At 39.0% G+C, this 17793-nt stretch overlaps 3 protein-coding genes across 3 annotated transcripts in view; all 3 read right to left on the reverse strand.

Moving 5' to 3' along the window:
* LOC21393335 (probable E3 ubiquitin-protein ligase LUL4) overlaps positions 1–1711 on the reverse strand; it is a 3548-nt gene extending 1837 nt beyond the window's left edge. The window contains exon 1 of the mRNA XM_010105122.2: positions 970–1711. Within this exon, the coding sequence (XP_010103424.1) occupies positions 970–1547 (578 nt within the window). The 5' untranslated portion in view covers positions 1548–1711. The remainder of the gene's footprint in view (positions 1–969) is intronic.
* Positions 1712–4947: 3236 nt separating this feature from the next.
* LOC21393336 lies at positions 4948–5639 on the reverse strand. The gene has a single exon (XM_010105123.2). The coding sequence runs from the start codon at positions 5606–5608 to the stop codon at positions 5123–5125; it is 486 nt and encodes a 161-aa protein (XP_010103425.1). The 5' UTR covers positions 5609–5639; the 3' UTR covers positions 4948–5122.
* A 1356-nt stretch (positions 5640–6995) lies between these two features.
* On the reverse strand, positions 6996–17217 carry LOC21393338 (TVP38/TMEM64 family membrane protein slr0305). The gene is made up of 9 exons (XM_024170124.1): positions 16778–17217; positions 16223–16284; positions 16084–16138; positions 15905–16003; positions 15719–15805; positions 8835–8951; positions 8307–8399; positions 7975–8005; positions 6996–7464 (listed from the first exon to the last, which is right to left on the reverse strand). Exons 1-9 carry the CDS (start codon positions 16874–16876, stop codon positions 7280–7282), a joined length of 828 nt encoding a protein of 275 aa, XP_024025892.1. The 5' UTR covers positions 16877–17217; the 3' UTR covers positions 6996–7279.
* Positions 17218–17793: the final 576 nt, after the last annotated feature.

A 17793-nucleotide genomic window follows, 5' to 3' on the forward strand; every position in this document is an offset into this window, starting at 1 on the left:
GGCGAAAAAAAAATCTTCAAAACCAAAATTTTAGGTAAAACTCTTCTAAGATAAATTCTATCTCCAACTTTTATATTAGCATAGACTCTGAAAGGTAGACGCACAACAGTCGACTCATTCTGAGTTTCAACCAGCAGCTTTGTACTTCCAACCTACTTGAATGAGTTTACAAGCAAAAACCTACTAATCAAAAGAAAAAGAGTTCACAAAGGTGTCATCCACTAGTTGAAAACTAACATGAATATTCAAAATTACTTCATTATCAACGAACAATCAAGCTCATAAATGAACAACAAGAATAACAACTCATCCTGACATCACAATCTCCAGATCACAGGAAAGACAAAAAAGTAAGTAAAATGCATAAACTCAATTTTGTTTAGCCCAATCGATTTCCAGACACTCAAATATTGACATAAAATGACAAATAATATTCCAGACTCAAGAGTATTAAAATACCCATTTACCAGAAAAATATCACAATTATGCAAACCAGCATTTTGGAACACACCTTTTCCAAGTTTTCAGTTTATGCACTAAATTTCACCTAATGCCAACTACTTATATTTCATCTCAATACCATAATTGTAGAATTAAACCTTCCAAGGTCGAAGCTTTTTCTTCTCTTAATTACTAATCAACAATCACATTAAAATCGCCAAACACCCGAACTACATTTCCCATTTCTTGCCCAAATTTCTCACTTTTCAGCATCCAAATAAAGGAATCAAAACCCAATTCCCAAACATCAAACAAAACCAAAATTAACAATCACATTTAAATCTATAATAGTCAAACGCTCAAACTACATTTCCCACTTCCTGCCCAAACTTTTCACTTTCCATCATCCAAATAAAGGAATCAAAACCCAATTCCAACACATCAAACAAAACCATTTAACCATATCTAAAAACAAAAACTAAGTCCAATAAATAAATAAATAAAAAAGAAAGAACTTGAATAACCTACCTGCCATCAAACATGGCGTCAAAAACGAAGGAGACCAAGAGGTGATCAGGGTTCTGCTCATCGACCTCGAGCCTGAACGTGTCCTTGTGGACATTGACGTCGTTCCTCACCTTCTTGGCGTTCTGGTGCTCCACGAACGGCGGCGGCGGCGGCGGAGGAGGGCCCACCGGAGGGCGAATCGTCGGCGGCGGGGCCCACCAGGCGGCGTGGGCCTGGTTAGCGTGGTAAGGCTGGTTGTGGTAACTGTAATTGTAACTGTACCGACCATGACCCACCATGGAATTGGGGTGATTGCACGCACCGTAGGGAGCGGAATAGTACTGGGGCTGGCTCACCGGAGGAGAAGGGTTTGGGTACGAGGAAGAAGAAGAAGAAGAAGAAGAAGAAGAAGTGGTGGGAGTTGCGAAGACGTAGTTGTTGTTTGTCGGCGGCGGCGGCGGAGGAGGTGGATGGTGATGGTCCAAGTAGTACGAGGAACGGAAGTGATTCGGCGGCGGTGGCGGCTGAGGAGGAGCAAGTGGCGGCGGGTGTTGGAAGTAGTTGTTCCGTCGCCGGTTGCCGCTCCATGAAATTCCCATTTGAGAGATTATTTAGGTTTTTTTTTTTCTTTTTTTCTTTTTTGTTTGATATATGAGAGTAAAAAAAAAAATTAAAACTTTTTTTTGCTTTTGTTTTGTTCGGTTTCTATTTGTGGGTATGGAAGGAGGGATTGAAAGAGGGAAAGAAAGAAACACAGAAAGAAAGAAACACAGAGAGAGAGAGAGAGAGGAGGGTCAGTCATTGACTTTTTATTTTTATTTTTATTTTTATTTTTAAACCGCGTGGAATGTAATTTGGAAATGTCCACTGTCAAAAAAGAAAGGAAAAGAAAATTGTTAATGTCAAAATCAGACGTGGAAAGTTGGAAACGGTTGGAGGTTTCTTACCAACTACCATTGTCGTGTCGCGTGCGCGAGAAGCTGTCGTATGTGCTTTGCTTTTCAGTCTTTGCTGCGTCATATGGTCACTATCATATGTTCTAGTAAGGAAAATGGGATAAATCCCGTTACTCACGTAATGGATGTCATGTTAAATTATGTCTATTTATTTTAGTCTCGATAATTTCATAAATTTAAGTTTTATTACAGTAAAAAAAATTTAAAAATAGTCACATTTAATTTATAAAATTTTTTATTACAATAAAATTTTTTTATATAAAGTCACATCTCAACTCAAATCAGTGAACTAAATAAGCCTTTAATAAACCTTAAATATGAATAATGATAATTTATCTCTAATAAAAATGAGTAGAAATGCTCTCTAGTAATTACAATATCGATAATCATAATAAAACACTTCTATTCAGTCCTATGAGACCCTACCCCATCAGTTTGTATTTGGTGAGGTTAAGAATCCAATCAAACTAAGGTCCCGTTTAATTCACAGATTTGAGTTTTCAATCCGAGTTGAGATGTGATTTTATGTTAAAGTTTTTCACTGTAATAAAAAAGTTAATTGTGACTTTTATTGAGCGTTTTTAACTGTACCAAAATTGGAATTGAAAACTCGAATTGGTGAAATAAACAATGTCTAAATAACTTTTTCATCGACATTATATAATTATTTATGGTAATTATAATAATTACTCATATAATTATTTCATTTATAATGTTTTTATTATATTGAATTGTTACGCCTTTTTAATATTCATGTTATGTTAAATGGCTTTTAAGAGTTTTTTTTTTTGTGGTTAATAATTGTACAGTCAAGTTAAATAATATTCATATTATGTTAAATAATTGTCATTTTACGTTTCTCACTTTATATGTCACACGAAAATATAGTTAAGGTACGTTTGTCTTACAACTCAAAATTAAGAACTTGAGTTGTGTATGTAGAGAAAAATACTGTTATAAAAAATTGAATTTAAATTTTTATGAAAAAAAAAATTATAATAATTGAACTTGAGTTGTAACTTGAATCGTGAAAAAAATGAGGCCGTAGTATGAAGTGCTACCAAATTGCCACGTAAGCCAAAATTTATGTTTTTTAATAGTAGGCTAACCATTGGATGACCGATGACAGCAATGCTCTGTCTTTTGAACGTTATAAGGATGCTTCTACTCGCTAGAGAACAATCAGATAAGGTATAGGCAACTTCACGAGGATTGATTGATATTTACTAGCAATCAAACGAAATTTAACTTATGTTCGAAAATATTCAAAAACTTATTCCTCAAAAAAACAAAAAAAAAAACAAAAAAAGAAAGAAACTCAACTTATATGTACACGGGTAAAAAAGAAAAGTAAAAGCTATTGGGTTTTCAACTACAATTAGATTTGGTTGATTAACAAATCCATTAAGTATGATTCTCTCACATGCACACCAATTTTTTATCACTACTTTTTTGCTGAATAATTTACTTGCATGCCAAATTTTATATAGTTTTTCTTGGTAACACAAATTTTTATCTTATAGGGAATTTAGCATCTGGGTCCCATATTTTTTTTAGAAAAGATAAATCTGGGTCCCATTAGCCATTACCCCTATCTATAAAAACAAAAGTTTTAAAGCAAAAAAAAAAAAAAAAGTTCAAAAAAGAAAGAAAGAAAGAATACCTTGCAGGTCCAATACTCTAACCCTCATGGAGAGAATGCCTCCCAGATCCATTTTGAAAATGCATTTAGAATTCATTTTAAAGTACTTTTATTTTTTGTATGAAAATAGGAATAAAAACTTTTTTAATCTCATACAGAAATTATTTTTAAAAATACGTTTAATAATTTTATTAAGAGATTATTTTTAGTATAAAAAAACTTATTAATGTCTCTCTCTTTCTATTCGAGAGAAGAGAAAACACAAAAAAAAGACTAAAAATCGTTTTTTATTTCTCTCTTATTTTACACTAAATTAAAAAATCGTTTTTATTTTTATTTTTTATCTCTAATTGTGTCAAACACCGTTTTGGAATCATTTTTTTTTCTTTATCAAAAAACGTGAAAAATAAAAACAAGAACAATTCCCTAATTGTGTCAAACACCGTTTTGGAATCATTTTTTTTTTCTTTATCAAAAAACGTGAAAAATAAAAACAAGAACAATTCCAAACATGGCACAAGTTTTTCTTTTTCTATTTTTTTTTTTAAATTTTAGGATAGAGAATTTAACTCTAGACATCAATTTTTGAAGGCATGTCTAAACATAGATTCGTGATTAAGTTTCGGTAAAGTGAAAATTGAACCAAATTTTTTAAAAATGAAAAGAACCAAAATTTGATCTTCATTAACTGCCATAGTTTCATACATCTCCATTGTTGTGATTGAGTAATTTTTTAGGGTCCAATATTGGCACTAAACTAAACACATTGTTGGGCTGTCTGAAATCATAGTTTATAATATGTAGCAGTTGGTGAAAAAATTGATTTCATCAATCTCTCTTTTCCCATCACATCCAATAAATTTTGGAGTTGAAAAGTGGAATATCCATTAGTTGAGGGGGTCCCAAACACCAAAGAAAAAATGGTAGATGATTAACAAATTGCAAATTGCAATGTAACATCATCATTACTCTAACTTGTCATTCAAGCAACACAATTTAATTTGCCATAATGACTCCTAAATGACCAAAAATTATGTTTAACTTCTCACAATCTCATAGAGCCATATCATGCCCTCTTCTATTATGAGACTGTCAGAATCTCAAATCTAGAGGCACTCTTTTTCTTTCACCATATAATATCTCTTAGCAATTCCTTTATTTATTTGATAATTTTGAACAAAGATTGTACCTCAAAAAATAACAACTAAAAGTAATACAATGGTACCTTTGAAGAAATCAAATGGATTACAGAAACTATTCACCAAACTAGGGATTACTCAGTTAAATATAATTGTAAATTTTGTAATTAATAATCCATAAACTATTTCATTTTTCTTTCTTCCATTTTCTGAATGGCCAAACAGATGAAGTATCTCAAAAAGAAAACCAAATCCACCATAATTCTTTGGCACATATGTTGTATTTAACATTACCTTAGAATCTGAATTCTTTCAAATACACACCACAGGAAAAAGAGCAGCAAAATCTGATCAAAGGGTAACAACAAAAATGACGCAAGAACAAGCTGTGACATTCAAACTTACAATTAGACTCCAAGGCTTAAAAAAAACTCACTTCAGCAAACATCAGGCCTAGCCTTCTTCCGAACAGATATGCAGCCGCGTTGATGATCTCTAAAGACTCGAATCTCGGAGAAATCCCTGAGGTCCTCAAGGCTAATGTACTGCTGCTTAACCATCCTCAACGAATCGCCTCCGGTGTCGTTTATCCAAACATAAGGGTGACAAGTTTCATCATAGTAATAGAGCAAGCTCTTTCCATTCTCTCCAGGCATATAGGCTTTGTATATGCTTTTGCATTTGAGTCTCTTTGAGGAGCCAGGCTTAAGAGTATGAACCTTTTTTAGTATTGATCCAACCCTTATTTGGAGCTCCACAGGCTTGTCACTCAAATTCCAAATTCTGGTGCCAAAACCTGAGCCTTGAGTGTGGTCTCTACACCCATCTAAGCAACCCCCAACTGGGAAAATTCCAAATCTTGGCATTTTCCCTGAGAGGGACTTAAAAGGCTTGGAAACCTTGGAGTTCAAGACAATATGCATTTCTTTTTTTTCTTTTTTTTTGTGTTACAATAAAAAGGTCACATGAATTTATCTTTGTTGTCTCTCTCTCTCTCTATATATATATTATAAAGTTCGTTTAAATTTTGTTTTTGATTCTTGATCAAGGGCTGTGATTGTCTGGTCAAGAGGTTGATCATGCTTTTGAATGGTGCTGATTGTATGGGACTATGTGGATGACTTTACGGGGTTATGTATAAAATTTTGCTAGCCCTTCCATTAAGGAATTGGTAGGGTCCCCTATTACCCCAAAATTCAACACAAGAAGACAGTGGAAAGGCTAAGGTATGCCAACCAAATTCTGTGAAAAAAGTTGGAAGACTGGAGTTTCCTCTGTTTGGAAGAGAGAGAGAGAGAGAGAGAGAATTGGTGCCCACATTGCATTAAAGTATCATAATGAGGTTTCAAATGTATATGATGTTGCTTCTCCTTTTATCATTGGAATTACTTTTGATTTACTCCTACATATTCAAGTTTCAAAGCAGGCAACTTTTTTTTTCCCACTTAGAGAACCTTTCACAGTTTTGTGTGCAGTAGTTAGGAGTAACATTGGACGGTGAGATCCAGTCAATGGGGACAATTTGGTTATTTGATAAAAAAAATTGGCTTCTTTGGACCGCTTTAGATAGATCATTTGATGGATTTTCTGAGCAAAACTGCAGTTGGTAGTCAGCTTAGCGGCTAAGGCCAACATATTGGCCATGCCCAAAATCAAGGACTTCCTTCTGGGCAGGATAGGATTATAGTTAAGAATGGAAAAAATATTTTGATTATAGTTAATTATAGGATTATAGGATAGGATTATAGTTTGTACACTGGATACAAATTTTTTTTTTCTTTTTTTCTTTTTTAATCAAGGGCATAATTTTTAAGTTAAGAATGGAAATATCAATATCAATAAAAATATCAAGGATTAAAGTTATAAAAGAAAATAGGGTTAATTTCATTGGTGTTCCTAAACTTAAATATGGACAAAAGGGTTCTTCAATATGATAATGTGGTCTTTTTTATTTGTTTTTAACAAAGTTCTAATGAAAAACCATATCATCACACTATCTTCTTTTTTGGTCTGTTTTAAGAATTCTAACATGAAAGAATTAAGTGGAACTAACTCAAAATTCAGTAAGGCAAAATGAATTTTAGAAGTTCAGGATCTTAGAATGACCTGAAGTTTAAGGACACCAATTAGGATAATCTGAAAAAATATAATCAAGAATTTATATTTATAATATTTCCAAGGAAATATCAATAAAATTAGACACATTTACTTCCTTAATCTTAAGACACTTGACATCCATAAGAACAATTAAGAAGCTTAATTGCTCTAAAAATTAGAATAGTATGTTTACAGTAAAGCATTTGAATTTTGCATCGCTGTATAAATATAAATACAATACAATACAATACCTATCGAAGACAAACAAACTTGAACCAATGGCTTATTTTCCTTTTTGCTGCTTTAAGCATAAGTTATGAGGTACATTGAGGTAATACAGTTTCCATTGTAATTTCCACCACACACTCCCGAGATTGTAATTCTAAAAAGATGGATCTGTACAAAACATTAATAAAATGCACCAACACCGAAGTATAGGTAAAGCTTTGCCCACACTGAAAGAAGGCAGGGAAAAATCTACAAAAGCAGCAAAATTTTCAATTTTCATGTCTGTCTTCAGAGGAATCTATCTTGATTATGAGAGGCTGGTGGAGATCCACAGGAGGTTCGGCTACAATGGGTATTTCGGTCGAGTCTATAATGCTTTCAATACCCTCGTTTTCGGCCAAAGCTTTTTCCAGAGCAGCCTTGGCAACTCTTGTAACACAGATCATCAGAACAACTGCACAGAAACCCCAAAGAAAAAGGACAAGATGTTTTAAGATTCAAAATGTCAACTTTGGTTATGCTAAAAGTTACACAAAACGCCAAATTTCCACTACTTTGGTCATGCATAAGCCTTGCATCTATATTCAAATTCTCTAACACGTAGTACATGACTACATTAGTTGTAAATACAAAATTTTAATGGGTTATTCCTTCCATTTTGTTTTCCTTGTGAGATAAAACAATGCTATAGGGTACCAGTAGTACTGAGCAACACCCACTAATAAAATGTGGGTCCCGTAGTTTATGGCTCATAAGTGGGGCCAATCTTCTATTAGTGGTGGTGCTAAGCACCGATAGTGGTCCAAGCATTTTTCTACCAGATATCAGTTAATTTCAATAACCAAGATTACATCATACATAGTAAGAACTATGAAGCACCATAAAAAGTTAACTCCATTGCATGTGTCCACTTTGTCATCATATATATGATATGTGTACATGCTCAGCAAAATTTGCAACTTACCAGATACAACAAGCCCCAATATGATAAACGCCTGCATTTATAATACATTTATAATACAAAAGAGGAAATAAATCAGAGTTTTTTTAAGAAAAAAGAAAACCATTGTTTTTGTTAGACGAAACATAAATCAGCCTCTAGCACCTCATAATGTCACTAAGAACAGAAATAAAATTGTACTCCCTTTGAATGGGTGCTCCAGAGGGAAAAACCATGGGGCTTTGGGCACCGAGCCTCGGAATCAGCAAACATTGTACCGCAAGCTCAATTCTTTATTCTTAAAAGTAGCAATCTAGCAAAAGGGGAAGTTGGTAAAGTGAAAAATTGGCTCTCACCCATCGAGTCTTTGAGAGCTCACCCCACCCGTGTGTCACATCAGAAAGATCTTTGAGAGTGGTTCCAACATAAACCAGTGCAAGTGTTATTGGCTGTAGAAGAAATCAAGTTGAACATATTGGATTTGGTATTCACATTAAGATCAAATTTTCATTTTAACTAGATAACAGTACTAAGACAAAAGCTCCATTCTGAACAAACAAATATCAAATAAGTAACTGCAATAATTAGTTTTAAATTGTCCTTTTCTTTTGTCGCCGTTGACATCCTTAAACTTAGGCCTCGTTCACTTCGCGGATTCGAATTTTCAATTCGAGCTGAGATGTGACATTTTCTGAAAGCTTTTCACTGTAGCAGAAAAAATTAGATATGACATTTTCTGAGAGCTTTTTACTGTAAAAATCTAAAACTGAAAACTCAAATCGGTGAAATGAACGAGACCTTAATTGCTACTAACATCAAAATTACACATCATAATCATCAGATCGAATTGCTTTGAAGTAATAACTTAAGGATAAATAGCATACCATCATTCCTAACCACGAAGCCAGCATGTATTCTCCAATTGGAACAGGAGTCACAGATAGAAGGTAATTTAACATGCTAAATGGAAGCAAAGGCACAAGCCGAAGCAGCAAAACAATCTGTACGACAACCAAAAAAAGGGTTATAAGATAAATAACTGAATCATATTAAAGGGAAAATTTACTCGGGATCGTCAGAATTGGTAGACTTCCTGCAAGATTAGCACTAGAAAATGAGTAAGGGCCGGTTTAGAATAACTTTACTTATGCTTTTAGACCATAAAAGAATAGAAGTAAAAGCTATGGCTTTCTAGTCAATCTTTGGAACCACTTTTCTAAAATAGCCTCATGGGACAAATTCAATATGTAATTAATGAATAGTAAAAATGTTAGAGCACATTTTATGTCCTAAACTCTAACACTAGTTTCAAAATCTTCTCATAAGAGATTCTTGTGAAGCCATGTTTTGTTGCTTTGACTGGAAGGTCATCCAAACACTCCAGAAGCAGTAGGACCCAAGATGCCATTGAAACAGGCACCAAGTAAATGAGCGGACTTATTTAGTGCAAGATTTAGGCATCACGATCCGCAAGTTGCTGGTCGACAGTGGCCACAGGAGAGAGACCAAGACCGTAACGCACCAAAGGGGGCGGGTCACGACCGTAGAGTGCACGGAAAGGAGTCATGTGGGTGGCGGTGTGGAATGAGGTATTGTACCAATACTCAGCCCAAGGAAGCCACTTTGACCATTGGCGAGGCGTGTCGGATGAGAAACACTGCAAATAAGTCTCAAGGCACCTATTCACTACTTCGGTCTGACTATCCGTTTGAGGATGATAGGCAGTGCTCCAGGCTAGCATTTGATAGCAACTTGTTAGTTTGTTAGAGAAGTTAGTAGTTAGTTAGAAAGAATGTTATTAGTTAGTTACTGTAGACTTTAGTTGGTTAGGGAATTAGTTAGAGAAAGCAGGAGATATTAAAAGGGGGGTTCGGGAACTAAGAGAGGAGAGGAAAATACTGGAGTCTTGTACAAGAAGTCTTGGCTAAGGCTGAGCAAAGGAGATTTAGCAATATCTCGAAAGACTGCTTTTGTAATTCATTTCCGTTAGTCAACAAAGATCATATTTCATTCTTCTGATTCTTTCTGGTTGTAGTCAATATTCTGTTCTTATTAGCATTGAACCTTGCTGTTTGAACAATTCTGTCCAAAATTTGCTGAGAAAAATCCTATCGCAATCAGACACAATAGAACGGGAAATTCCATGCAGCTGGATGTTAGGATCCTGGTGGAGTCCTACATTGCTAAAGTATGGGCTTAACATGTGGGTTTATAACTACTTGGGCACCCTCTCCCTACAAGCTAGCTTTTGGGGATGAGTTCTACCCAAGGGTTATAACAATTGGTATCAGAGCATGCTCTTCCTCAGGCCCACGTGTGGAAGGGGCGACCTGGAAAGGCTAGAGTGGGCCATCCAAAGTGGGCCGCCGTGGACGTCGGTGTCGGAAGCGTGGTGGTATGTTAAGATCCTGGTTGAGTCCCACATTGCTAAAGTATGGGCTTAGTATGTGGGTTTATAACCACTTGGGCACCCTCTCCCTACAAGCTAGCTTTTGGGGATGAGTTCTACCCAAGGGTTATAACAATATGTTAGGATCCTGGTTGAGTCTCATATTGCTAAAGTATGGGCTTAGCATGTAGGTTTATAATCATTTGAGCACCTTCTCCCTACAAGCTAGCTTTTGGGAGCATGCTCCTCCTCAGGCCCACGTTGCGGAAGGGGCGACCTAGAAAGGCCAGAGTGGGCCGCCGTGGACGTCGGTGTCAGAAGTGTGGTGGTATGTTAGGATCTAGGTTGAGTCCCACATTGTTAAAGTATGGGCTTAGCATGTGGGTTTATAACTATTTGGGCACGCTCTCCTTACAAGCTAGCTTTTGGGATGAGTTCTACCCAAGGGTTATGACACTGGACCGCCCCGCGTAGGAACTCAACCGCCACTGTTGTTGCGGTGAAAGGGTGATTTAGCAGGATGAAGTGAGCATACTTGCTCAAGCGGTCAACCACGACAAGAATGGCATTGTACCCCTCAGATTTGGGTAGCCCTTCCATGAAGTCCATCGAGAGGTCGTCCCAAACTTTGTCGGGCAGGGGAAGGGGCTGTAACAATCCCCCGAGGGCTAAGGTGTCGTACTTGTGCTATTGGCACACGTTGCACTTTGCGACGTAAGTCTCCACGTCCTTCTTCATGCCAAACCAATACCAATCGGCCGCCAAGCGTCGGTACGTTTTGAGCACGCCCGAGTGGCCCCCTGCCACCCCATCATGGTACGTGCCTAACAGTCCAGCCATCAGACTTGAATCACACGAGAGTACTATCCGACCCTCTTTCATGAGGCGCCCCTACTACAAGGAGAACCCCGGGTGTGATGCTGAGTCAGCCATGAGGTCCTCAACTATCCGTGATAGCTTGTCATCCAAAGCGTTTTGGCGTGTGAGCTCCTCTGAATCAAGCTCAATGGGGGCCGAAAGGAGCTAGAGTTCCACGGTTGAGGGCAAGCACGAGAATGCGTCCGCTGCCTTATTCTCCAGACCAGGGCGGTAGTGAATCTTAAAGTCAAAGCCCAGCAACTTGGACAGCCAACGCTGGTGGTTCTCACTAGGGCCGGCAATATGGATCACGACACGACTCGAAAACGACACGAATTTTGCAGGTTAGGGTTGAGAAAAAAGAGGTTCGAGTCAGAATTGGGTCGACCTGAAATTGACACAAAAAATATGGGTCAATTTCGGGTTGAACTCGCCTAACCCGAACACGACACGAAACTCGTAAAAAACTAAAAAATACATATATTTTTCATTACATATTTTAAATTTTATTATGAACTTGTGATATCATGATAATTATACTCAAAATCTTATACTATTATTTGCTTAATTTCAATGGATGTTATTGTAATTTAGTGTGTTATGAATTTTAAGTTATTTGTAATATGTAAAAAACTAATAAAACTAAAAAAATACATATATTTTTTATTACATATTTTAAATTTTATTATGAACTTGTGATATCATGATAGTTATACTCAAAATATTATACTATTATTTGCTTAATTTCAATGGATGTTATTGTAATTTAGTGTGTTATGAATTTTAAGTTATTTCTAATATGTAAAAAACTATATAAAAGAATACAATTTTCGTGTCAATTTCGGATTCACGGGTCAATTTCGAGTCACGGGTCATTTTCGGGTCGTGTCGTGTTAACTCGTAAAGTGGTCGTGTCGCGGTTTTTAAAAAATTTCGTATCACGGGTCGTGTTTAGGTTGACTGCAAATTTAGTCAACTTTTAAAAAACGATCAAAACACGACACGAACACGACACGTGACACGAATTGCCACCCCTAGTTCTCATTGACCACCCGCTGATCAAGCAAGAACTTCAGGCTCTTTTGGTCCGTGCGAATAATGAAATGCCTACCCAAGAGGTATGGACGTCATTTCTGAACCGCCATCACGATAGCCATAAGCTCCCGCTCATATACTGACTTTAGGCGAGATGTGCTAGAGAGTGCTTGGCTAAAGAAGGCGATGGGACGTTGATCCTGCATCAAAACCGCTCCAATCCCTACGCCTGATGCATCCGTCTCAATCACAAACTCACGAGTGAAGTCTGGTAGTGCTAGCACTGGTACGGTGGTCATGGCCGTTTTGAGCATATGGAAAGCATCTGCGGCTTCCTTTGACCAAAGGAAGTTGTCCTTTTTGAGGAGATTTTTTAGTGGCCAAGCAACTGTTCCATATCCCTTGACAAATTTCCGATAGTCCAAGAAACCCCCTGAGCTCCCGAAGGTTAGTAGGCACCGGCCAACTCAACATGGCAACGATCTTAGCTTTATCTGTGGCCACCCCTTCTTTGGAGATGATATGGCCCAAGAACTCAAAAGTTGACTGCCCGAAGCAGCACTTCTTGGCGTTTGCATACAGGTGATGCTTGGAGAGTTCCGTCAATACAATATCGAGGTACATGGCGTGCTCTTCTAAGGTTCGGCTATACACCAAGATATCATCGAAAAATCCAACACGAATTTCCGGAGAAAAGGGCGAAATACCTCGTTCATAAGAGACTGGAAAGTCGCCGGAGCATTGGTAAGCCCAAAGGGCATGACCAAGAACTCGTAGTGTTTCGGCACATCCTCGCTGAGCACCCGGATCTGGTGGCAGCCCGGTTTCAAGTCAATCTTCGAAAAAATGGAGGCGCCGTGCAATTCGTCGAGGAGCTCATCTATCACTAGTGTAGGAAACCGATCTAGAACGGTCCCGCGATTGAAGGCTCGATAATCTACACAGAACCGCCAACTTCCATCTTTTTTTAACGAGGAGGACCAGGCTGGAAAACGGGCTGACACTGGGCTGTATGATGCCCGCGGCGAGCATCTCCCCCACTAGTGTCTCAATCTCATCCTTTTGTGCTTGCGGGTATCTATACGGGCAGACATTAATTGGTGAGGTTCCCGCCTTCAATGGGATGCAGTGATCCCGTGACCGTGGCGGAAGGAGGCCGGTCGGTATCTGAAAAATGTCGGCATGTCTCTGCAACACTGCTTGCAGGTCGGGTGAAACTTGGTCTTCCTCCTCCACCCCACGTTCACCTTCAGCTGAAATCATTCCCAATTCTACCCAGAAACCCGGCCCCTCATGCTTCAGTGCCCGCAACATACTTTTCAGGGAAACAGGGGACTTACAAAGGCCTGGATCTCCCTACAAAACCACCAGAGTCTCACCAATTTTGAACTTCATCGAGAGGGCCCTCTAATTAACTGCCACCGCCCCAAGCGTCTCTAACCATTGCATTCCGAGAATCACATCCGCGCTGCCCAATTCCAATGGAAGGAAGTCTTCCACGATTTCGACATCTTGCACCGATATGGCCACTCCTCGGCACACGCCTTCTCCCTTAACCGTGAGACCGGTTCCCATCACTACCCCATAACCGCCGGTGGTATCAAGTCCTAAACCCAATCTTTTCACTAGTTCCGTGGAAATGAAGTTGTGGCTAGCCCCACTATCGATTAAGATTACCACCTCAGTTCCCTTAATCCGCCCCTTGAGTTTCATTGTCCGTGGTGCAGTCAATCCAACCACTGAATTCAATGACAACTCCACGAGCTCCTCGGCCAAAGCATCGTCCCACGCTTCCGCTCCGTGCTCACTGGTTTTCCCGTCGTCAGCCTCTTCTCCACTGACCACCAGAACTTGCAGCTCCTTGTTGGGACAACGATGACCCACTAAATACTTGCCATCACAGCAATAGCACAACCCTTTATCCCTCTTTGCTTGTAGCTCGGCATCTGTGAGGCGGCAGAAGGGAGATGACAGAGCACCCACATGCTTCTCAGTCGCTTGTGTGGAACGTGGCTGGAAGGGAGGCCCATTACGTGTTGCTGCCGCTGGTGGGGCAAAAGAATTTCTGGGCCAAGATCCTTGCGAGCCCATGGGTCCCTTAGTGGACTTAAGCTGTAGAAACCTGTCTTCCACCCTTTGGGCCAACTCCATAATCCAGCCCAGCCCAATCGATTTGAGCATTCGGATTTCAGCTCGTACGTCTGGTTTCAGTCCTTTAATGAAATTCCCTTACAAGACCTGCTCTGGAATTCCCGCTAGCGGCGCCGCCAGGACTTCGAACTGCCGTCGGTACTCCCTCATGGTGGTTTCTTGCCGGAGAGTGAGGAACTTCTCGTGCAAACTTCCCTCCTGTGTTGGTCTTAACCGATCTAGGATCATTCGTTTGAGGTCCACCTAGTCACGGATTGCTCGCCGGTCATCCTCCCACTGGAACCATGCCAACGCCTCTCCTTCCATACTGACCACGGCCACTTCCAACTTCTCCACCTCAGAGCTGCGGTTGAGAGCGAAGTACCTCTCCGCTCGAAAAATCCACCCGTCGGGATCCTCCCCATCGAACACCGGCCTTTCCACCCGCCGCGTCCGCCATTCTCCTCAATTCAAACCATCGCAGGTTGTCGCGTCCTGGCGACCTCCGACATCGAACGGTCCTCCACTCCTTCCGTTCAGTCCGCCCGGTGTCATTGTTGGGACTGAAGGGAGCTCCTTGACCGAAGCCGATGGTCCCGGTGTGGAAACTCCCCGCTGCCTCAGGAGTTCTTCCAATTTCTCGATCACCATCTCCATGCTCTTCTCCAACTTCGGAATCTTCTTAAGATCCTCACAAAACGTCTCCTGCAGCTCACCCTTCATTGCCTCCAGATCGCGTTGGACCTCCTCACGAACCTCCTCCGCTATCTCGTCCACTTTTTTAGCCGGTGCCATCCCAGAAATCTTGCTCTGATACCACTTTGATAGGACCAGATCTATTGAGTAGCAACTTCACACAGCAATGCAAGTCAATGGAATGGAAAATCAATTTAGACTGAATTATAAGCTACTTAACTGAAGGAGGAAATACAAGAGATATGGGGGTGTTCGAGTGACCCCTTGCACTCCCTAGAGCAGTAGCTCGTCTAAGACAATTCAATTACAATTTCGATACCCTTCCCAGCCTTCCTCCCTCTGGTTTTATTCATTTCTTCCTCACTAACCGTTTCCCACTTCTCTCCCCCCTCCCGAGGTCTCTATCGAGGTCTGGGCTATTACGCATTCCCTGCAGCAACCATTTCTCCAACTCTGCTCGCTCCTTCCATGTCAGCCTCCACCTCACCATTTTCCTCAACACCTTTTTCTGCCACATCACCTCGACTGCCTTTGGGCCTCCTCCTAGCGTAAGTGAAACGTAGTGGAGGTCTAGGGGGCCCATCACTTATTTAGTGCAAGATTTAGCAAGAACAAAAGGTTCATTTTTCATAATCATAGATCACATAAAACTATACAAACCTTAAATCCAGATCTCCGGATTGCAATTGCCACTGAACAGAACTGAGGATAATCTTTCAACCTTGAAATAACATATGATTTACCAATCTGCAGAGAAATTCCGAAGTAAGATACAGGCCGCTGAATAAAAATCTTCCCACGTGCAGAATATATTTCTTACAGGCACACAAGATTTCAGAAACTCACAGTTCTACCAAGAAGGAATGCAGCCCCTGCACCAAGAGTGGCGCCAATAGAATCGGCAAAAAATCCCACAGGCAGCCCGAAAAGATAACCACCACCTAGCTGAAAGACGGAGCGCAAGTGAATTTACAATCGATGTAACGAAATTCTCTCACATCGGACCCACAATAGCTAATGCTTACAGTGAGTACTGAAGCTGGAACAGCCAAGACTGTCAAAGGAATGTAGGCCACGGCCCTGCAAATCATCCAAAGAAATATGGGCTGAGATGTCAGCTCATCAAAATTTCAGCAACAAATCTAGAAGTTATAATCTACTTACAGCACGAGAGGACCCCAGGGTCCAAGATCCTTCTCAACCCATACTAAGAAGTCCTTCAAAAACTGAAAAACCAGTTCGTTTAGTCAGCACATAAATAATTGAATCATCCAAATTGGTTAGAACTTTAGCTATATACATATATATTGGTAATAAACTGAATAGCATCCATCAAACCTGAGCTAAAAAAAAAAGTCTAACTAAAGTGCAACTGAAACTACTACTCCAAAAGGAATACAGGATAACAGGTTAATGTAAATTCCAAGAAATAAACGCAATTGGTTATTGGGTCCACAATCAAGTTAAACTTGCTTGTGGGGTTTTCTTTAATTAAAAAAAAAAATGATATTCCAATGCCATAAATCTTAGAAAATCAACGCATCATATTCATCCAGATTGGAAAAAAAAAAAAAAGGAAAGCTTTTCCCTGAGCAAATGATCAAAATTTCCCCAAAATGCAGAAAACCCATTTAGAATCGAGGACAATAAAAAGAAATCAACATCCAAAAAACACAGACAAATCAAGATTTAAGACCGACCCAGATGTAAAAAAGAAACCTTTTCGACGGGAAGAGTGAAAAAAGCGGCGATAATAGCGGCGACGAGGAGGAGAAAAAGGGTGATTTTGAGAGCGGAAATCCAAGTGAAAGAAGCCATGATTGAAAATCTGCGACGCCAAGGCCTGCACTCTTCGTCGTCGTCGTTCAAGTAGTCGGGTTCAGCTTGCTTCAAGGACAAGCGAGGCCTCAAACTCAAACCCCCAAGGTTTGCCAGATTTCTTTGTTTTGTTGTTGTCGTTTTTCTTCTTTGCCCACCAACAAACAAAAACTCCAGAATCACATTAAAACAAAAGCTGGCATAGAGAATTCTTTTGACATGTCGTCGGTTACGTGAAAAAGCGCTTCTTGGGATTGGAAAAATTGTTGTGCAACTTCGGATTTTTTGGATGGGATTAAGCGCAAAAGTTTATATTATAATGTCGGACCTTTTTCCCCCTTTTTTTTTTTTTTTTTTTTGTCGGAGTAGTCGCACGAGTTTTTTCCGCACGAGAGTACGATTATTTCGAACGACCCTCTTAGATATGTTATAGGGCCTAGAGGCTATAGTATTTCACAATGGGCCGAGAGTTTGAGCCCAAGTAGTTTTAAATGGGCCTAACTGAAAGAGAAAATGAAATTTAAATTTCTATCCCTTATTTTTAATTAATATTTTTTTAATTAAAATACTATATTTGTTGAAAGGATATTAATAAAAAAAATAAGTGACTAAAATCTATAATTATGCACTATAATAGTAAGTTTAATAATTTTTTCAAGCCAAAAAGGCAAAATTTGGATAAAAGAAAAAAGAGACAAATACATCTTAAAGTGTATGGGTCTGGATTTATATCTTTTACTTTGATTGATACATTTTTAGTCAAGTAACTATATTAGTTAAAAAGTTATTAATCAAGTAAGAGGTAAAAATTTAGATCTATAACTCTAAGAGTAAGTTCAATAATTTTTCTCCCAGAAAATGTGGGATCAAGAGCATACCCTAAGTTTTATTTTATTTTTTAAAAATAATGTTTTATA

This window comes from Morus notabilis, unplaced genomic scaffold, assembly GCF_000414095.1.
Source record: "Morus notabilis unplaced genomic scaffold, ASM41409v2 Scaffold605, whole genome shotgun sequence".
NCBI classification, from domain to species: Eukaryota; Viridiplantae; Streptophyta; class Magnoliopsida; order Rosales; family Moraceae; genus Morus; species Morus notabilis.

Coding starts and splice junctions, on each gene's coding strand:
- LOC21393336 (XM_010105123.2), bottom strand. CDS start 5,608: ATGCATATTGTCTTGAACTCCAAGGTTTCCAAGCCTTTTAAGTCCCTC.
- LOC21393338 (XM_024170124.1), bottom strand. CDS start 16,876: ATGGCTTCTTTCACTTGGATTTCCGCTCTCAAAATCACCCTTTTTCTC. Junction 16,285..16,777: donor TCACTCTTCCCGTCGAAAAG/GTTTCTTTTTTA, acceptor CTGGTTTTTCAG/TTTTTGAAGGACTTCTTAGT. Junction 8,006..8,306: donor AGCTCTCAAAGACTCGATGG/GTGAGAGCCAAT, acceptor TTATAAATGCAG/GCGTTTATCATATTGGGGCT.